Source organism: Saccharomyces paradoxus, chromosome XI (genome assembly GCF_002079055.1).
Source record: "Saccharomyces paradoxus chromosome XI, complete sequence".
Classification (NCBI taxonomy): Eukaryota; Fungi; Ascomycota; class Saccharomycetes; order Saccharomycetales; family Saccharomycetaceae; genus Saccharomyces; species Saccharomyces paradoxus.
Window position 1 is genome coordinate 21,808 of NC_047497.1, and position 21,041 is coordinate 42,848.

A 21,041-nucleotide genomic window follows, 5' to 3' on the forward strand; every position below is an offset into this window, starting at 1 on the left:
AAAATGCAGTTCTTGTCATTTATTATAAATGAGCCGGAAATTGGTGTTAATGGGTGGGATGCAATTGCAAAGAAAATGAACAGGTTTTTGTTTGAGAAAAAAGTCTGGAAAGATGAAGATTTTTTCTTCGATGGGATTGACTGTGAATGGTTTTTTAGCCATTGCTTCTACCGCCTTTTATCTGCAAAAAATTCTATGTTCTATAGACCCCTGAACGTGGAACTATGGCCATATATTAAATTAGCGCAATTATCCCGTAGTGAGGAACCCCTAGTGTAGAAACAAATGCGCTTTCTTCGATATAGTTTTGTGTAGTTTATTGGATCCGAGTAGTCAATACTACTCCCTTTCGCCTAGTCGCCGCTGGTTAACCAAAGTCAAAGCGTTACCATCAGAATATATGCGGAATGCTTGTCTTTTTCTTCCTCAAATGATGCCATATCCATGTATACGCTGAAAGACGGCTGGCCACTTTTATCAAGCAATTATATCAGCCTAACTTGACCCAATCAAGAAGATTAATATATCGGCAGAGATTGTGCAATAGTTTGATCCTCAAGTCATGAAACGATTGTTGAGTTTGATGAGCCTTGGTCATATCTATTTCTTTTGAACATAACTATGATAACTCTTTTCCCGTCTCTTGCTAATCAGGGAAAGGTGATGAAACTTATATCAATACTTGTGTTGAGTACTTGACGGAAATTTATTGCTACAAAAGGGCACTAAATGAAACATCGTTAATGACTGCTGTAGAACTAATTTGTAAAAGAATCAAAGGACGGACGGCCTTATTTGGCGCTTTTGTTTGTGAGACCAATGCTACGTAGATCACCATATTTGGTTTACGGATGTAATTTAAAAACACGGATTTGTTTTTTTTGAGTTGTTCTTTGAATCTCAATCTTTGAACAGCTTAGCGTTGACACTTGTGGGTATTGAGAATATCTTTACAGAGATAATAATTATGGTAAAAAGAGAAAAATCAAACTTTAGGAGGTTTCCTATAGTTTTTGGTCTTGGACAAATTATGATTTAGTTGACGGAAAAGAGGTTCATCCTTCCTAATTAGTTTTATTAGCGACGGCATTCCCTCCTCCTTGGTGAATCTGTTAGGCAAGAAACTGACTTATACAGCCGATTTATATTTAAAGTTTTCTTGCGTAACTAAAACCTTTACCTTTAGTTTAAGTATAGATATATGCCTTTCAATTTAAAAGGTGTGTCCTATACCAAGTTCAATCCTAAGCAACGCTCTTTTGTTCCGGTTCGAAATGTACAAAAAGAGAAGAAACTAAAATACCCGCAATACTTATATTCACGGCTAGAAGCTATATTATTGGAGTTGAGATAAGGAGCATTTTTTCTCTTTCACATAGCACCATTCTGCCGAACAATTTTGCCACAGATAGAGGCGTCAGTTCAGTCAAATATAGTACTAGCAGAAAAATATCGTGATCCTAGACATGCTTCTTGCGGAAAAAGGATACGTGGACTTATCAGAGCAAAAGTCAACCAAAAGCTTCTTTTTTGAAGTCACAAGAGCGTCACTTCAAAAAGTTAACCGTATATTATTGCCGTGTAAGAATAGAGATCTAACGTTTACAGTTCTTCAGTAAAAAATTTAAGTTGAAGTTGAAATGGATGTACTAAGTCATCGGGCCATCTTCCCTCCCTGAGATTAAAGCGGCATATCTTCTCATGTCTACATTACCTCCACTTAGTATTATTCCTACTTTCTTGCCAACTAGTTCTTTCTTCTTCAGGAGCGCACCTGCAAATCCTAAACAAGCTGTAGGTTCGACAACTAACTTCATGCGTTCCGCGAGGAAATGCATGCATTCTATTAGCTCTTGATCGCTTACCGTCAAAATATCATCGACATTTTCGCGAATAATGGCAAATGTGTACTCCCCCAGATGTTGTGTTTGAGCGCCATCTGCGATGGTTTTCGGAGTATCGATGTGAACAATGGAACCTGATCTGAAGGATTGTTGTCCGTCGTTACCAGCTTCAGGTTCAACTCCAAAAATTTTGCAGTCTGGAGACAGGCTTCTAGCGGCAAGTGCAGATCCCGAAAGAAGCCCTCCACCTCCCAAAGGAACAAATAATGCATCAAGCTGCCCAACCTCTTCTAATAGCTCCTTTGCAGATGTGCCTTGCCCTGCAATAACATCAGGGTGATCATAGGGTGGGATCAGTGCAAATCCATGTTTGGCTGCTAATTGACGTCCAATCTCCTCGCGATCCTCAGTATATCTGTTATACTTTATAATATGAGCTCCGTAACCGGCTGTAGCAACAACTTTGAGAGTGGGAGCGTCCTCGGGCATAACAATTGTTGCAGGTACGTTTAACAATTTTGCACTAAGAGCAATGGCCTGTGCATGGTTGCCTGATGAAAAAGCGATCACTCCCTTACTTCTTTTTTCATCACTTAATTTTGAAACAGCGTTCATTGCTCCACGAAACTTGAACGCTCCAACCCGTTGGTAATTCTCACCTTTGAAGTATATTTCTGCCCCAAGTTGATCGTTAAGCGTGCGTGAAGTGAGAACAGGTGTCTCGTTCACATATCCCTTAATTCTCTCGCCGGCATCCAAAACGTCATTATAAGTAGGAACAAGCATTTTTATAATTCAACTAAAACTAAATATCTCGAACTATATCGATAATTTAGTATTTTTAAGTTCTTTTCAAAACTGCTTTTTTCAAATCCTTGCTGACTAAAAATTTTAGGCTTTTTATATACGCAACAGTTTATATTTTTCTCACATATCGTTCTATAGGCGCTAGATTATGATAAGAGGCTGAATTTACTAATTAGTCATTTTTTGTCGTAGGAGGCATGTCGAAAAGAAGTAGGCCAATTAACCTGTCAAGATTAAGAAAACATACGTCGAATGACTGGTATTGCCCACGATGTGCGATAAAGCAATAGTTTGACTCCTAGGGCATGATGACGGTGACAAAAACTCAGCAAATCAATGATTGAGAGCATACTAGTCCGTTGTTATTCTAACACTACTTACGTCACACTCTCGAGCATTAAAATAACGAAATCGTTTTTCAGTCTTTCACCATTCAAGTTTACAGCTGATTTATCAATGCTTAATTATTTTAAAAAAATTCACCTTTTAACCTCGTAGCTTAAATAGAACACAAGCGTAGCTGCCCAAAATACAAGCCTATTCATCAAGAATATTCTGCAGAGAACGTTTCATGGGCTGTTTTTTCTATTTGATATCATTACCACAAGTGTCAGTCTGAATCAATGTTTAAGGAATCAGGCCTTGACAGCTCTCCAATAATAATATTAGAGCATTTCGATATGGTACAAGACTAAAAAAGTCTATTTGTAGAGAATCTCACCACGAAATCTGGAGAAACAATTATGTACTGCTTTCGTTTCTGCCTCTTCTTCTGTTGATCTTCCAATCGGCTGGATTCGTCTGCACCTAAACACACCAATCGATAATCATCACTATAAATTATACATGTCGACGGAAGCTAATACCATGGTCTACAAAAGCATCCTGTTAAGCCATTTGTAATTTCTTCACCAGGCCGGTTTTAGAGAAAAAAACCCCCGGACCTAGTCACAGAGAAGTTTGAGTAGTTCTATATTTGACAAGACGGTACCTTGTATCAGCGCGAAACGCTATCTTCGAAGTAAGTAGAGGGGTGGGTCTTCTTAAATTTCTGTAACGTTTCCAGTGAATTGGCGCATAATGTTTAAATTTTATTTATTCAAAAAGTGGGAGACATGCATTTTTTGCATCAAGAAAACTAATATTCTTTTATACATTATTCACCGCCAAACTTTTTCCACTGAGATGTATCTTTCAGTGTACGTTGTTATGTTATTATTATTCTTGTATTTTCTTTACGTAGTTTTCAGAAGATTCTTTTTCCGCTGGGAGGAAGACTGCTGCAACGATTAACCTTTTTACTATTCCATGCAAGGAGCCCCTACATATTCTCAAGGTTAAAGCATGAGCGTGGCTGTTACAAGCATTAAAAGAAAAAATTATCGCGATAGGCAAAAGGCTTTTTTCTTGCGAAATTTCTAACAGGAGTAGAGCCAGAGACAATAACTTTGACCGTGAGAATAATGCTAATGTCTTTTACGTTTTCTCACATCAAAGACCCTCAAAATATGTTGGATTTACAATAGATAATGCTTATTTGAGAGTAGTCTCATTGAAAACTCAATAGAACCCGTCTATCTCGAAGCAATTTATTTCTTGTTACATAGCTCTTGTTCATCTTTTAAGCGAGCAGTATTGTCACTTGATTTAAGAGGTGTTGGAATGAAATTCTGATATCATCTATTTAGTAGTATATTATCACATGCGGTGTAAAAGAATGACATAAAGATTGAGAAACAGCCGTCCAATCTAATGGAAGCCGAAATATAAGGATTGATAATGTAATAGGATAATGAATGACAACGTATAAAAGGAAAGAGGATATAGTAATAACACTATGTAGAACTATCGATTCCCTTTTGTGGATTCCTATATCCTCGAGGAGAACTTCTAGTATATTCTGTATATCTATATCATAGCCTTTAACAACGACGGAATCCCAACAATTACCTGCTTATTCACCTAATTCTCAAGAGGGATGTTTAATTTTGTAATATGGCTTACGACGAAAAAAAAGGGCGGTAAAAGCTGGCGACGGGTATAACCTTATCAGTCACCGATGTTCCGACGTCAGCTAAGTTGCGGCGTCGCGGAAGGCCGTAGCAACCATACTTGGGTCGAGAAAAGCAAGAGAAATAAAAGCTTGATGTCCCGTATTTTATTGGAAAAGCTATTCGTTATAGGGTTAGCGATTCAAGTCATTGAGCTGAGATAGGAAAATTTTTGAGACATTGTTGTGATAGGCTCAATGAGAGAATTATTGCAGGATGCTTATCTACAAATTCTGTCACATCAAATATCAGCTTTTCTTTTTTTTTATTATTCCTATTTTTTAAGTCCTATCTTGGATTGGGATTATTGCACTTTCGTTGAATGTGAACAGATCATGATTCAGCCATCTAAAAGAATATTCGGCCAGGCAGGGTATTACAGCATACCCTTTTTCCTAGTATGGAAGGGCCCTAGATCGTCGGCATCTTAGATTACCTAACAAACGTAAGGGCAAATCAGCGCCTACTTTCTCGTGTAAGACGACGAGATTTCTTCGATCTGCACATCTTCACTGCCTCATCCCCGCGGTAAACCTGGGGGAACTGCGTCCCTCGGGGCCGCTGTCATCATGCTGGGTACATGACAGAAGCTAAACCGTAGCTGGTAGGGACTCACGAGTCAGATCTAAACACTGTTTTTTGACTCGGGCGGCTAGTATGACCCGGGGGAATGGAGAACTTCTCATGGCTACCCCAACAAAACCAGACAAGATCTTGTAGATGTCTCCAATTTCTTAGCTGCACCCTCACACGTCTTACACATTAAAAAAAATCAAAATATTACCCGTCTAAATGGTAAATCATGTCCACTTTTCCGTTAGTCATCGGGCAGACCGGTCCTTGTCCCTTCCTTTAGTTTCGGACATTAATTAATATATAAATAGATCTATAATTTGTGAAAGATATGACATTACAGCATAGAAAACATCACAAGGAAAACAAACTTAAGGATTTAGTTTTTTTTTTACTGGTTGCAAATTAGCTTATTATCTTTCATTCAGAAGTCTAATCGAGCGACCTTGCAGCATTTGCACATTTTAAACAATACGATTTGACTAAAGTGGATGTACCCCCACCCGTTCTGTCCCACCGGTTCACCCCACGGTTTTTACATTCCACTGTATTCAAGTTTGCAATATGGAGTCAATTTGTAGTAGCTTGGGCGGCTAAAAATATCTGTAAATTGGAGAAGTTAATTACCGTGGAGAATGACTGATCACAACTCCAATGTTCCCTTCTTTGCGCTCTTTGGACGGCCGATATCCGCGCGGGACCCTGACCCCACAGTTTACTCCACTAGACCGGCGTGTTTCTCTTCTTTTTTTCCATTTCTCCTGGGGTGAAAACTCAAGAGGTAATAGCCGACAAACGGACTCCAAAAAAAAGGAGACACAGAACAAGACGCAGCGCCTGCATCATGCACACTAAAGCGGCAGTAGGTATGTCTGACCAACTCCAATTAAATGAAGACTGTTTGCCGTGCGCGTCTCAGAGGGGCTGCGAGATTTCTGTGATCGAGGAAGTCATTGAGCGCGGCTTGAAATTATTTCTCCATCTCAAAGCCGCCAAGTGAATCATTATTTTCTCCATGAGAAAGCTAGTTTGCTACTTTCTGCACACCATCCGGACGTCCATCGTTTTTCACTTAACGGCCTTTTGCCCCCTTCTGTTATGATGCGTTAGAACGTTACCTGGTCATTTGGATGGAGATCTTAGTAGCACCTCATTATCTCTCATAGCACTGTCCTTGGCAAAAAAAAATTCATCAAAGCAAACTATTCTCTTGATGTATAAATAGATCACACATCATTGTCGAGAAATAGTTTGGAACTTGCTCAGCTCTTCTCCCTTAGAGCTAAAAGGAAACACATTAACAGTTTCGAAAGTTTTTCCGTATAGAGATTGAATACTGCTACCGAGAACATGTCATCTTCAATAACGGATGAAAAAATATCTAGCGAACAACAGCAACCAGCTGGCAGAAAGTTATACTACAACACAAGCACTTTTGCAGAGCCACCTCTAGTGGACGAAGAAGGTAACCCCATAAACTATGAGCCAGAAGTTTACAACCCGGATCACGAAAAGCTATACCATAACCCATCACTACCTGCACAATCGATTCAGGACACTAGAGATGATGAATTGCTGGAAAGAGTTTACAGCCAGGATCAGGGTGTAGAGTATGAGGAGGATGAAGAAGATAAACCAAATCTAAGCGCTGCGTCCATAAAAAGTTATGCTTTAACGAGATTTACATCTTTACTGCACATTCACGAGTTTTCTTTGGAAAACATCAACCCCATACCCGAACTGCGCAAAATGACGTGGCAGAATTGGAACTATTTTTTCATGGGTTACCTTGCGTGGTTATCAGCGGCCTGGGCCTTCTTTTGTGTTTCAGTGTCAGTAGCTCCATTGGCAGAATTATATGATAGACCAACCAGGGACATCACCTGGGGGTTGGGGTTGGTGTTATTTGTTCGTTCAGCTGGTGCTGTTATATTTGGTTTATGGACAGACAAGTCTTCCAGAAAATGGCCTTATATTACATGTTTAGTTTTATTTGTTATCGCACAGCTTTGTACTCCATGGTGTGACACATATGAAAAATTTCTGGGCGTAAGGTGGATAACCGGTATTGCAATGGGAGGAATTTATGGGTGTGCTTCCGCAACAGCAATCGAAGATGCTCCGGTGAAGGCACGTTCTTTTCTATCAGGTTTATTTTTTTCTGCCTACGCCATGGGATTTATATTTGCTATCATTTTTTACAGAGCCTTTGGTTACTTCAGAGATGATGGCTGGAAAATATTATTCTGGTTTAGCATTTTTCTACCAATTCTACTAATTTTCTGGAGATTGTTATGGCCTGAAACAAAATACTTCACCAAAGTTTTGAAAGCCCGTAAACTAATATTGAGTGACGCTGTGAAAGCTAATGGTGGCGAACCTTTGCCAAAGGCCAATTTCAAACAAAAGATGGTATCCATGAAAAGAACAGTTCAAAAGTACTGGTTATTGTTTGCATATTTAGTTGTTTTATTGGTCGGTCCAAATTACTTGACTCATGCTTCTCAAGACTTATTGCCAACCATGCTGCGCGCCCAGCTAGGCCTATCCAAAGATGCCGTTACGGTCATTGTAGTAGTCACCAACATTGGTGCTATTTGTGGGGGTATGATATTTGGACAGTTTATGGAAGTTACTGGAAGGAGATTAGGCCTGTTAATTGCATGTACAATGGGCGGTTGCTTTACCTACCCTGCATTTATGTTGAGAAGCGAAAAGGCTATATTAGGTGCGGGTTTCATGTTATATTTTTGTGTCTTTGGTGTCTGGGGTATCTTGCCCATTCACCTTGCAGAACTGGCTCCTGCTGATGCAAGGGCTTTGGTTGCTGGCCTATCCTACCAACTAGGTAACCTAGCTTCTGCAGCGGCCTCCACGATTGAGACGCAGTTAGCTGACAGATACCCATTAGAAAGAGATGCCTCTGGCGCCGTGATTAAAGAAGATTATGCTAAAGTTATGGCCATCTTGACTGGCTCTGTTTTCATCTTTACATTTGCCTGTGTTTTTGTAGGACACGAAAAATTCCATCGCGATCTATCCTCTCCTGTTATGAAGAAATACATAAACCAAGTGGAAGAATACGAAGCTGATGGTATTTCGATTACTGACGTTGTTGAACAGAAGACAGAATGTGCTTCAGTGAAGATGATTGATTCGAACATCTCAAAGACGTATGAAGAGCATGTTGAGACTGTTTAACCATTTTTAATTGCTCTTTGGACATTTTCTTTTGTCCTACGTAGCTGCATTTCACATATGTTCCAATTATGGCCTTTATAACACTACATAAAAGACGTGATATACGACATACTTTAAGGTTAGAATTTTTATTGTATTAGCTTTTCCGAGAAGACTAGGATGCAAGTGCATCTAATATTAACGCAGCATAACAGTTGTTCATATTAGGAAGAGAGTAAATTGAAATTATTGAATTTCAGAAATTTCGAACATCTTGGTTGAATTCAACCTTTTTGCTTACATTTTTCATTATGGGATAATAATAGCATTGGGGAGAGAAAGTTTGTCGAACAGCAAATTGGGGAAGGTGGGAAAAATCAAGCACCTCTTGATCCTCTGCATAGTCACTATGTATTTCAGACCGTCCGAAATATAGCATTTTTGGTTGGTGCACTAAGACGGGTCCCGAGGACCGTTTCCAGCTAGATAGCCATCAACCTGACAGCGCTTTTGATTTTTGAACATGAATTTATTTTCATACATAATCAAAACTTGGTATGCGCACATTTCATCGCCAAAGTAGTCTCACCATGAAGTTCTCTTGGAAGAAAGTAAGTAACAAGATAGTATCTATCAAACCCTTCGAATGATAGCGGAAAAATAAGGTATATAATAACGATAAGCTTCAGTGTTAGGGCCCACCGGGAAAAAAAGGAAAGAGAGTATCCTCATTTTAATGGATGTTGCTTTTTTCTTTTGGAACCCTTTATCAACTCTGGATTTAAGTCAATCGGGTATATTCCCGCTCCCAACCACGTATGTATTATCTGGTACGGCTGGACAGCAAATTTTACGACGACCTGCACACCTTTTCTGCTGCATACATATTCAACTTTTAGATTTGGCGATCATGCTATAATGTTTTCTTTCAGCCGCTACTGCCTACATTTACTCCTTTCATACTAATATGTGCTTAGAGCCACTTTCTTCATCGGGCTTTACCGAAGGTTATACTCCAGTCTTCGGCGTTTGCCGAAAATTTTTCAAGATGCCCATCATCAAGAAATAAAAAAGCTTTATATATGGCATGGCATGCAAATCGGGAACGGGTATTCATCTTTTGAATTGCAAAGTTTGAACCTTTAGAAGTCTCAAATAGATATACACAACTAGTAAGAAAAAAATAGAGCTTCCACACCAAGCATGACAGCTAGTTTAACCACCAAGTTCTTGAACAACACCTATGAAAACCCATTTATGAATGCTTCCGGTGTTCATTGCATGACTACACAGGAATTAGACGAATTAGCAAACTCTAAAGCAGGTGCCTTCATTACAAAGAGTGCTACAACCTTAGAAAGAGAAGGTAATCCTAAGCCACGTTACATTTCTGTCCCTCTAGGCAGCATCAACTCCATGGGTTTACCAAATGAAGGTATCGACTACTATTTGTCCTATGTATTAAACCGCCAAAAGGAACATCCTGATGCACCCGCAATTTTCTTTTCCGTTGCTGGTATGAGCATTGATGAAAACTTAAATTTGTTGAGGAAGATTCAAGATAGCGAATTCAACGGTATTACCGAGCTAAACTTGTCATGTCCCAATGTTCCTGGCAAGCCACAAGTTGCTTACGATTTTGACTTGACAAAGGAAACATTGGACAGGGTTTTTGCCTTTTTCAAGAAACCTCTTGGAATTAAATTGCCTCCTTATTTTGATTTTGCTCATTTTGATATCATGGCAAAAATATTGAATGAGTTTCCATTAGCTTATGTCAACTCTATCAATAGTATAGGAAATGGCCTTTTCATTGACGTAGAGAAAGAGAGTGTTGTAGTAAAGCCAAAGAATGGTTTCGGTGGTATTGGAGGTGAATATGTCAAGCCAACTGCGCTCGCTAATGTTCGTGCATTTTACACCCGGTTGAGACCTGAAATCAAAGTTATAGGTACAGGTGGAATAAAATCCGGTAAAGATGCATTTGAACATCTTCTGTGTGGTGCCTCCATGCTACAGATTGGTACAGAATTGCAAAAAGAGGGCGTCAAGATTTTCGAACGTATTGAAAAGGAATTGAAAGACATAATGGAAGCTAAGGGTTACACATCCATAGATCAATTCCGTGGGAAGTTGAACAGCATTTAATTATTGGAATTTGAGTAAAAATGATAAGACAATTTATGGAGATCATTAGGATTCATATAAGTTTATTATTTTGACGTTATATAATGTCAAGCATAGTTGGAAGATTCTGATTCCGCGATTTTTCAGTTATTGTATTTAAGCTAGGTTTTAAATGTGCTTTAGTATATGATAGTAGTGAATTTATATACTTTTTTAAATAATTTAATAAATGTAAATTGTTGTCTTGATTTTAGTTTATATTTAAATATCTATATCTCAACATATTATAATATTGTATACTGAGAGAATGGCTTCAAGAAAATGTTTTTCAACATTTAAGATAGTTAGTGGTAATGAATATAGACCAAAAATAGCATAGGACCCTTAGACTACCAAAGAGTATCGCTGGAAGCATAAGTCATCTGTCTAATATTTGGTAAGACAAAATGAAATAAAAAAGTTAATGTGTGTGTATAATTTTTCCACAGTGATTTCTGTTATAAAATGTGGCTTTTTCGAAAAAAGAATTTTCTATTATTCCCAGGTTTCCAAAACATCGCCAATTATCTTCTCTTGCACAGTTAAATTGTACTTCCGGTTAAAACTTAATTTTCCTTGCGTACGTATAGTAAAGCAACAGTTTTATGTTATTTGGTATTGAATTATTGTCAAAAAGAAATACATTAATCCTTGTATTCCTTAAATCCCCCACCACCAGGGGTTTTAATAATAAATCGGTCACCAGGTTGAGCATAAATCGTATTTTTACCACCGACATTGATCAATGCGCCTGTGCTGTGTCTTACCCATAAATTTTCGCCTCTACTACCATCTTGTCCACCATTTATACCATGGGGGCCAATGACACGACGTTCTGACAATATGGACGCTGTTACAGCCTTTCGAAATTGAACATCTCTTATAACGCCATTCCCGCCAGTATATTTACCTTTACCTCCTGAGCCTCTTCTGATTGAGAACTCTTTCAACAAAACAGGGTATCTTCTTTCAAATACTTCACTGTCTGTCATTCTTGTATTTGTCATATTCGTGTGCACGGCGTCTGAGCCATTCCAACCACATCCTCTCCATGAATCCGCACCAGCCCCCGAGCCACCACATATAGTTTCGTAGTATCCGAAGCCTTTAATTTGCTTACCAGTCTTTTTATCAATATTACCTCCAGTTCCAAATGTAAAATTGTTACAGTCACCTTGAGAATCCGCCATAACGTTAAATGTTTTTAGGATTACATCAGTCACTCTTTGGGAAGTCAATACATTGCCCCCGACAACAGCAGCACCAGAACGGGGACTCAAGAGGGAACCGGCAGGAATCTTTATTGTTAAAGGTTTTAAACAGCCTTGATTTAAAGGAATATCTTCACCCACCAGACATCGCAGACAGTAAAGAATCGCAGAGTTGGTAATAGCCTCTGGTGCATTTAAGTTCCCATAAACTTGAGGAGAGGTTCCCTTGAAATCAAATACATACTCCTCCTTTTCGGGACTTATATTAACTTGAAGTTTAATTAGGCTTCCGTCATCTAAGCGATCTTCGCCAGAAAACTTGGTTGTGCCAAAATGTTCAACCATTTTGGCAAGCATTTTTTTTATGGATTCAGATGCATTTGACTGGATTGCAGCCATATATTTCAAAATTGTAGCGAGATCATATTCCTTTGTTAATGACTCAATCAACTGTATCCCTTTTGTGTTAGCTGCAACTTGCGCTTTTAAATCACTGATGTTATCACTAAACCTTCTTGAACCTGAACAGCCCGGATATTTGGCTGGATCTTCTACAAAAAGTTTGTAAATTAACTCTTCCTGGAAAACTCCCTCTTTCACGACGAATTCAGAATAAATTGCAGTTCCTTCTTCGTACAGTTCCTTAGAATTTGGAGGAACTGAACCGGGTAGAATACCCCCAATGTCTGCATGATGGGCTCTCGAAGCAACGTAGAATATCAACTCACCAGCTGAAGAGAAAGAGGGAGTTATAACTGTTATATCTGGTAAATGAGTACCACCTATGTCCGGATGATTTGTGATTAAAACATCACCAGGCTTTAATTTACCTTCCCATAACTTTGCCTGTGCCGATATGCAGGTTGACATTGAGCCTAAATGAACAGGTACATGAGGAGCGTTTGCCACTAAGTTTCCTTTAGAGTCAAATAAAGCACATGAAAAATCCAATCTCTCTTTGACGTTGGTTGAAACAGATGTTTTCCTTAATTGGGTGCCCATTTGAAGAGCGATATCCATGAATCTGTGACTGAAAATAGACAATAAGATTGGATCGATATCAAGTTCGTATTTTTTTTTGGAAAGCATTTTCACGTGTTTTTGGTCGATCTTGATAAATATATGAGAATTCAAAATCGTTGCTTGACAATTTGGTAAAATAATGTTTGTTTGAGTACCGTCAGCCAATATAGCTGGTCCGTCGATAATCGTTCCAGCAGAAAGATTACCAATTTTGAAGACCGCGGTATCAACCCATTTATTGTCAAAATATGCTTTCTGAGTAAAACTAGCATCCTTTGACACGTCAGCTTTTTTGAAATGGGAAATTTCCATCAGTTGTTCATCAACTGTTTTTTCTTTCCTAACGCCTGATTTCCCAATTGCTCTTATCCTTATATCATCAATTATAATTCGTTTATCATCGAATGAAAATCCAAACTCTCTTTTATGAGCTTCAGAAAACCATTCTCTAAAATTCCACTGATCATCATATTTTTGTAATATCATCAAACTGGTTTCGGTACCTTCATATCTGAGGTTTAAATATCTTTCTAAGACTATGTCCTCTCGAGAAAACGACTGAGATAAAAGGTTTTCACTTGAATTTTTAGAAAGTTCTAAAAATCTTTCTTGAACTTTCAAGATAGTCTCTGGCTCACCCAAAATAAAAGAGCAAGGCTCTTGGTTCTCTTCAATAACATCTGCTAAGAAAATACCATAAGCGGACAAGATAGAAGAATATCTATGAATCAAAACAGTGTCAATGCCCAATGAATCTGCAACAGCTATGGCGTGTTGGCCACCAGCTCCACCAAAGGAAACTAGCCGATGCTGAGATACTACGTGTCCCTTTGCTTCTGTAATAGCCCTCACTGGTCTTGCCATGCATTCGTTGGCTACTTTGATAAATCCATATGCAACCTCTTCCATAGTTAGGTTTGAATTGAGATCCTTATTGATGATATCAGTTAATTCTTTAAATTTTAAAGTAGTAGTTTCTAAATCAAGTGATTCATCCTCATTGGGTCCAAAAATTTTGGGGAAGAACTCGGGAACCAAACGCCCTAAAAAGAGGTTAGCATCTGTAATAGTCAAAGGCCCGCATTTTCTATAGGCTGCTGGACCCGGATCGGCTGCTGCTGAGTCAGGGCCTACTCTAAATAACCCATTCTTCCATGACAGAATAGAACTTCCCCCAGCAGCTACAGTATGAATGTCAAGTTGAGGAGACTGTATGATGATTCCTGCGGTAACGGTTTCAAAAACATGTTCTAATCTCCCGTCACCATACCTACTGACATCAGTAGATGTTCCTCCCATGTCAAAGCCTATTAAGGGTATCTTATTGTTTCTATCATAGCATGTGCTAGAGTAACCTATCACACCACCTGCAGGGCCAGACAAAATTGATTTCAAACCGGAAAATCTTCCCCCATCCACTAAACCGCCGTCAGATTGCATAAATTGAATATGAGTATCTTCTGCGTGGTTCAAACCTGCAGAAATGCTATTTAAATACTTTTTGATTACTGGAGTAAGGTAGGCATCTGCAACAGAACTGTGAGCTCTCGGTAAGAATTTTATCATTGGAGAAACTTCAGATGATAATGAAACATGAGAAAATCCAATTTCTCTAGCAATATCACCAACAATTCGTTCGTGATCTGGATAAGTGTATGAATGCAAAAATGCTATCGCAATAGACTTGATTCCGCTAGCATAAAGCACTTGCAGAATAGATCTTACGCCTGATTCATCTGGCCTCTTTATGACTCTTACCATTTCGCCACTATTACCTTCCAAGATGCCTTCTTCTTCATTAGGAGACGACTTAGTGAAATAAGGGTCTTCCGAAAAATCTTCTAAGGTAACTCTTTCATCTATTTCAACAACCGTGTCATATAGGGGCGCTACCTTCTTTATATTCAAGTTGAAGATATTTGGCCTCGTTTGGTCTCCAATTAACAATGAATCTTTAAAACCTTTTGTAGTAATGAAGGCACAACGTTCACCATTTCTTTCCAGAGCGCAGTTCGTAGCTAAGGTTGTCCCCATTCTTAAACTTCTCACATTAGAGATGTCTAGAGGAATATTGCGGGGAATTTTTTTGTGTTCAAGCACTTCCAAAAGACGTCTTATGCCTTCAAGAGGGGCATCTGGGTAATTCTTGGGATCCACCGACAGGAGCTTGATGACGGTATCATGTTCTTGTTTACCTGTACCAGTATTCCCCACACAGTCTGTGAAAGTTCCACCCTTATCAATAGCAATTCTTATGTTACCTTTCTGCATTGTATACCAAGGAGTTATATTCAGCTATTCAATGCTCAGGATTACTATTTTGTTTAAAATTAGTTCTTATTTTTTGGATTTCTTTCTTCAACATTACGTAACATTTGATTTTACCCTTCTTCTTTTCAGTGGTAATGTAATGGCGATCGTGCTCAATCGGAAAAGCACCTGAGATAAGCAAAACGATCATTGAAAGAGCTATGCAAATTATATCCAATAGAATAAAATCTCATTGTTCTCCGTTCTTGGGATTAGTAAAATGACAATCTCTGCTATCCCTCTAGAAACAAAAGCGCATTACTTAGGCTAAATTAGTACTGAGGGTTTCATATTCTATTGAATAGTAGGGAAAAAAACATTGGAGGAGACTATAAAGGAAATACACGTAGATATACAGTTGCTTAACCTTTCATGTAAGCATCTAATTCAGCGTCAAGAGCTTCGACAGAAGTAGAAGTATTATTTTCACGGCCCTTGTTCTTTTTAGAGACTCTGTTGGGCTTTTGGCGATAATGGCTCCCTGGCCTGCCTCTCCCGTGTTCTTGAACAGCTTGCTTGCGGCGGTTGTGTGCATTCATTCTAGAATGCTTTCTTTGTGGTTGGTAAATTTCCACTTCAATTTTTGCGTTATGTAACTCATGACCATTATAACGCTCGACAATCTTATCCATAACTTCTGGGTCTTCAAATTCGTAAATACATGTACGATCATCTTTACTGTCAAAGATTTTTGAAAATATTGGTGAGCCAAAGTCTTTAATCATATCATCAAGAGTGTAATCGGAAACATCTAATGGAATCTTGGATATTCTAATTCTCTTGGGCAAAGGAGGCTCTTCCTTCTCTCGATAGAGGCGATCTTTCGACCTTACTGCAGGATCTGAAGGCGCGAATCCCAGTCTAGGTCCCAATTCATTTCTTAAATCTCTTCTACGGTATCTCGTTACCTTGTGGTTAGATGAGCTGTCTGTGTTATTATTTCCAATAATTTCGTCAAATGCTTTGTCCATTGCAAAATGTAGTAAATTGATTCGTCCAATGAAAAAGATACTACACGCTTATCGCTTCAGTGCTTTAGTCTTTTCCATCTATTTATCACACTGTGCTCAAAATAACCTTATTCTGTCTTTTTCATTTCACGATGATTATTTCTTGCCGAGTTTAACAAAAATGAACATAATAGTTTGTTTTCATAATTTTCAGTGAGGCAAATAGCACGCTAAAGATACTTCGTTATTTAAACGTTATGTGTATTATATAATTGCTGTACAAGGATTAGGAGAGATCGTCAAAAAGATCCTTGAACCTTGACACATTCCCATAGCTTCTTTTGATGTTCGAAAGCCAGGTTACTGAATTGGCAAACTGTTTTAATGTAGGTTCGACAGTAGCCAGATTTCCGTAGGCTATAGCCAGCCTATACGCAGCTTCCTCGCATTCTTGATATTCTTCCAATGGTCCATACTTAGTGTTGATGGCGTCAGCTATAATTGGCAAAAGTTCCAAATCAGAGTTTTCTTTCGTCACAAGGGCTGAATAGTTGAAAATTAAGGTGGAAACGGCAATGGCCAAATTCTGTGACTGTTTAGCAGATGCCTGAGAAAATTCGGTATCTATAGTTTCAAAAATTGATTTATAAACTTGATTTGATTCCAGTAATTTCACACCCCAGTTTTTATTCTTGAAGCAGTTCACCAAGATACGCACGGTCAGCATGGTCAAAGTGATACTCTTATTTCCCAAACCTTCTTCGATATAATCGTTGATATCTGAAGAATACGGCAAGTCTTTTACGATCAATCGTACTATGTCATATGCAGGAGTCTTAACTTCCCAATTAGATCTTATTGTGTTAGCAAATGATAGCAGCAACTCCCAACTCTCATCGATATCATGTAGTGCGCCACCTATTTGGGCCAGGATTTCATCGTCAAAGGTCTTTTCATTTGAATTTATTTTCACGATTCCGTTGAAAATAGTATCTGGGTTGAAACTGTCCATGACAAGATACTGCTTGACGGGAAGAACCTTCATTACACTCGTTTTTGGAGGTGGTAGTGCGGAAGATGGAGCATTATCGTTGCTGATTTCTTCGTCTAGTGATACGCCATTAGTGTTCTTCAGTATGAACTGTACCACTTGATCTCTATAACTCGTTGGCAGTTCATAACGGGCCAAAAAATTGTCGGCTGCTGTATATGGGTTGTCGCTGACATTAATCGGCAACTTCAAGGGAGGTTTTCCATCTTCAATATCTACATCAAAGACATAGTCGTATGTTTTACCTTCAAATTCTACTTTTTTGTCGTTCCCAGTGGCATCTGCACCGACGACATCACCAACCTTTTTCCACGAAGAATTTGAAAATTGATGAGCCTCTATAGTACCTTGTGGTGATTTTACCACCACAATTTGACCTTCCTTGTGCCCTGGGGATTGCAAAATTTCGTAAGGAGATAGCTTAGACTCATCGAATTCTATTGTCTTAGAGCTTATAGTGGATTTTTCTACTTGCTTGGAGAGTTCATTTATTTCATCCTCTGAAGCCCATCTTGATTTGTCTTGCGAGAATATCCTGACAAGATTATCACTGCTCCCCACAACGATATCACCGTTCGGCATAGAATCGACGGACCAAATAGAGATGGCAGGGAGTGTAATTACCTGTTTTAGTGAACTATTCTCCGCGGACCATATACGGACCGTTCGGTCTTCGCCGCAACTTACAATATCTCCATTAGGCAGCAATTTGACGCAATAAACAAAACTTTCGTGACCCTCATATGTCCTTAGTACTTCTCCTTTATGGATATCGACCAATTTGATAAGGCCGTCATTGGAACAACTGATGAAATGGCCATCATCCACCACGGCTAGATGTCTTACTACATCATCATGGATCCCACTAAAAGTTTTGATCACTTTGTCTTTTTGCCACAGTTTAATGGTTTTATCTGCAGAGGCAGTCAAAAATTTATTTTCCGTCAAGGATACAATTTTGGCATCCCATACAGAGGCACTGTGTGCTTGCAAATCGTAAATCAATGATCCTTCTTTCCAAACTTTTGCAGTTTTGTCCCAACTACCACTTATCACAACACCATCTTGGAAAAATAAACTACAAACGTTCCCTTCATGGCCAATCAAGGTATATAAGGGATCTTCCCCTAAGGTGGCAAACAAGGGCACACCGTTGATCATAGTATCCTTGCCGCCAAAAAGCAATAACTCTTTCTCAGAATCATAGCACACACTATTTAGAAATCTCTCTCCTGTATAAACAACTGTACTGTGCCATTGGTCGTCTTTAGACCACAAGCGAACCGTCCCATCCCTCGAAACACTTGCAACTTTTGAATCATCAACGGCTACCACATCCCTGACGTCCTGGTTGTGGCCTTTAAGTGTTGCACTCAATTGATATCCCATACTTCAAATCTGTTACTTTAAACGTTACTATATTACTCATAAATATATGCAAAGTAAGCTAATGCACTGGCCTTCCCTTATTATCTGCGTATTAAAATCTCATATGACTTATTTTTCGTGGTCCTGAACGAGTGTGAAAAATTTTGAAAAACTCGCAAAGGGAAACGCCAAGGTCAGCAACTTTCTCGACGTCCAAGCCTCGCTCCTATTGTTTTAATAGCTTGTAGACTCTTTAATATTCAAGTAGACACGCATTCACACACACGAACACGCACCGCTGCACTACTGCTTACCCACTATAAGTTTGTTTCCACTTTATTAAAGTTGAAAAAGGCAAGGGAAAATACCACAGATTTAGATAAGGAAATAGGAGAAAGGATTAGAAACCATATCCCTATAACAATAACAATAAAATTTATATACGCGTATATCTTCTCGCCTAGATATGACAGGTCCATTAGTGTACGTTCAAAACGGGGATGGTATCTTCTTCAAGCTGGCTGAGGGCAAGGGAACAAATGATGCAGTCATTCATTTGGCCAATCAAGACCAAGGTGTTCGGGTCCTTGGAGCAGAGGAATTTCCAGTCCAAGGTGAAGTGGTAAATATTGCGTCCTTGTTGGGGTTTATCAAGTTAAAGTTGAACAGGTATGCTATTATTGCGAATACCGTGGAAGAGACTGGTAGATTCAATGGACACGTTTTCTATAAAGTCTTGCAACATTCTGTGGTGTCTACCAAGTTTAACTCGAGAATCGATTCTGAAGAAGCCGAATATATCAAGTTACTGGAATTACATTTGAAAAATTCCACATTTTATTTCTCATACACATATGATTTAACAAATTCTTTACAAAGAAATGAAAAGGTTGGACCTGCACCCTCCTGGAAAACCGCTGATGAACGATTTTTCTGGAATCATTATTTAACTGAGGATTTGAGAAACTTCGCTAATCAGGATTCTAGAATTGACGCTTTCATACAACCTGTTATCTATGGGTATGCTAAGACGGTGGACGCCGTTTTGAATGCCACCCCTATTGTTCTTGGTTTGATTACCAGGCGTAGTATATTCAGAGCGGGTACAAGATACTTCCGTCGTGGTGTTGACAATGATGGCAATGTTGGCAATTTCAATGAAACTGAACAAATTTTACTAGTTGAGAATCCAGAAAGTGAAAAAACGCATGTTTTCTCTTTCTTACAAACAAGAGGCTCTGTGCCAATATATTGGGCTGAAATCAACAACTTAAAGTACAAGCCAAATCTTGTTCTTGGAGAAAACTCGTTAGATGCAACCAAAAAGCATTTTGACCAACAAAAGGAACTCTATGGCGACAATTACTTGGTTAATCTAGTTAACCAAAAGGGCCACGAACTTCCCGTGAAAGAAGGCTATGAATCCGTCGTGCACGCATTGAACGATCCAAAGATTCATTATGTGTATTTTGATTTCCATCACGAATGTCGTAAGATGCAATGGCATAGAGTGAAATTGTTGATTGATCACTTGGAAAAGTTAGGTTTGTCAAACCAAGATTTCTTCCACAAGGTCATAGATTCCAATGGTAACACCGTTCAAATTGTTAAAGAGCAACATTCCGTTGTAAGAACAAATTGTATGGATTGTTTGGACAGAACAAATGTTGTTCAATCCGTTTTAGCCCAGTGGGTTCTACAAAAGGAGTTTGAAACTGCCAATATCATTGATACTGGAAGCACTTGGGAGGATAATGCTCCATTGTTAACGTCTTATCAAAACTTATGGGCCGATAACGCTGATGCAGTTAGTGTGGCATATTCAGGTACTGGAGCTTTGAAGACTGACTTTACAAGAACCGGTAAGCGTACTCGTCTAGGTGCGTTCAACGATTTTTTGAATTCAGCATCACGTTACTACCAGAACAATTGGACTGATGGTCCAAGACAGGATTCATACGATTTATTCCTTGGTGGATTTAGACCACATACCGCTTCTATCAAGTCGCCATTCCCCGACAGAAGACCAGTGTATATTCAGCTGATCCCAATGATTATTTGCGCAGCCTTGACCGTTTTGGGTGCTACAATATTTTTCCCCAAGGATAGATTCACTAGCAGTAAAAATTTGTTGTATTTCGCTGGTGCGTCGATTGTCTTGGTGCTTTCAACCAAATTCATGTTTAAGAACGGTATTCAGTATGTCAACTGGCCTAAATTAGTGGACGTTGGGTTTTTGGTCGTTCATCAAACGCATGATAAAGAACAGCAATTCAAAGGCTTGAAATATGCACAGAGCCCTAAATTTTCCAAGCCAGATCCTTTAAAAAGAGATTAATGAGTTCCGTATGTGATAAAATGATGATTATCTTTAAATCTAAAATCTAAAACCGGAAATATGATAAAAACAAGAAAAAAAGTGAGTAAAAAAAAAGAATAAAAAAATAAACGCCTGCCGTGGAAGAAGAGCAAGTTATTTATTTTCTTATTTTATCTTTCATGGTCAT

The 21,041-nt window shown here is 38.8% G+C and overlaps 7 protein-coding genes across 7 annotated transcripts; 3 read left to right on the forward strand and 4 right to left on the reverse strand.

The window, feature by feature from the left end:
* Positions 1-1,649: 1,649 nt before the first annotated feature.
* SRY1 (threo-3-hydroxy-L-aspartate ammonia-lyase SRY1) lies at positions 1,650-2,630 on the reverse strand (the record flags this gene model as incomplete). Its single annotated transcript, XM_033911530.1, has 1 exon — positions 1,650-2,630. The coding sequence occupies one exon, from the start codon at positions 2,628-2,630 to the stop codon at positions 1,650-1,652; it is 981 nt and encodes a 326-aa protein (XP_033767421.1).
* Positions 2,631-6,625: 3,995 nt separating this feature from the next.
* Positions 6,626-8,476, forward strand: JEN1 (monocarboxylate/H+ symporter; the record flags this gene model as incomplete). Its single annotated transcript, XM_033911531.1, has 1 exon — positions 6,626-8,476. The coding sequence occupies one exon, from the start codon at positions 6,626-6,628 to the stop codon at positions 8,474-8,476; it is 1,851 nt and encodes a 616-aa protein (XP_033767422.1).
* A 1,182-nt stretch (positions 8,477-9,658) lies between these two features.
* On the forward strand, positions 9,659-10,603 carry URA1 (dihydroorotate dehydrogenase; the record flags this gene model as incomplete). Its single annotated transcript, XM_033911532.1, has 1 exon — positions 9,659-10,603. The coding sequence occupies one exon, from the start codon at positions 9,659-9,661 to the stop codon at positions 10,601-10,603; it is 945 nt and encodes a 314-aa protein (XP_033767423.1).
* Positions 10,604-11,265: 662 nt separating this feature from the next.
* On the reverse strand, positions 11,266-15,126 carry OXP1 (5-oxoprolinase; the record flags this gene model as incomplete). The annotated part of the gene is made up of 1 exon (XM_033911533.1): positions 11,266-15,126. The coding sequence occupies one exon, from the start codon at positions 15,124-15,126 to the stop codon at positions 11,266-11,268; it is 3,861 nt and encodes a 1,286-aa protein (XP_033767424.1).
* Positions 15,127-15,527: 401 nt separating this feature from the next.
* YRA2 (Yra2p) lies at positions 15,528-16,136 on the reverse strand (the record flags this gene model as incomplete). Its single annotated transcript, XM_033911534.1, has 1 exon — positions 15,528-16,136. The coding sequence occupies one exon, from the start codon at positions 16,134-16,136 to the stop codon at positions 15,528-15,530; it is 609 nt and encodes a 202-aa protein (XP_033767425.1).
* Positions 16,137-16,401: 265 nt separating this feature from the next.
* DOA1 (Doa1p) lies at positions 16,402-18,555 on the reverse strand (the record flags this gene model as incomplete). The annotated part of the gene is made up of 1 exon (XM_033911535.1): positions 16,402-18,555. The coding sequence occupies one exon, from the start codon at positions 18,553-18,555 to the stop codon at positions 16,402-16,404; it is 2,154 nt and encodes a 717-aa protein (XP_033767426.1).
* A 445-nt stretch (positions 18,556-19,000) lies between these two features.
* On the forward strand, positions 19,001-20,872 carry SAC1 (phosphatidylinositol-3-phosphatase SAC1; the record flags this gene model as incomplete). The annotated part of the gene is made up of 1 exon (XM_033911536.1): positions 19,001-20,872. The coding sequence occupies one exon, from the start codon at positions 19,001-19,003 to the stop codon at positions 20,870-20,872; it is 1,872 nt and encodes a 623-aa protein (XP_033767427.1).
* Between the last annotated feature and the right edge of the window lie 169 nt (positions 20,873-21,041).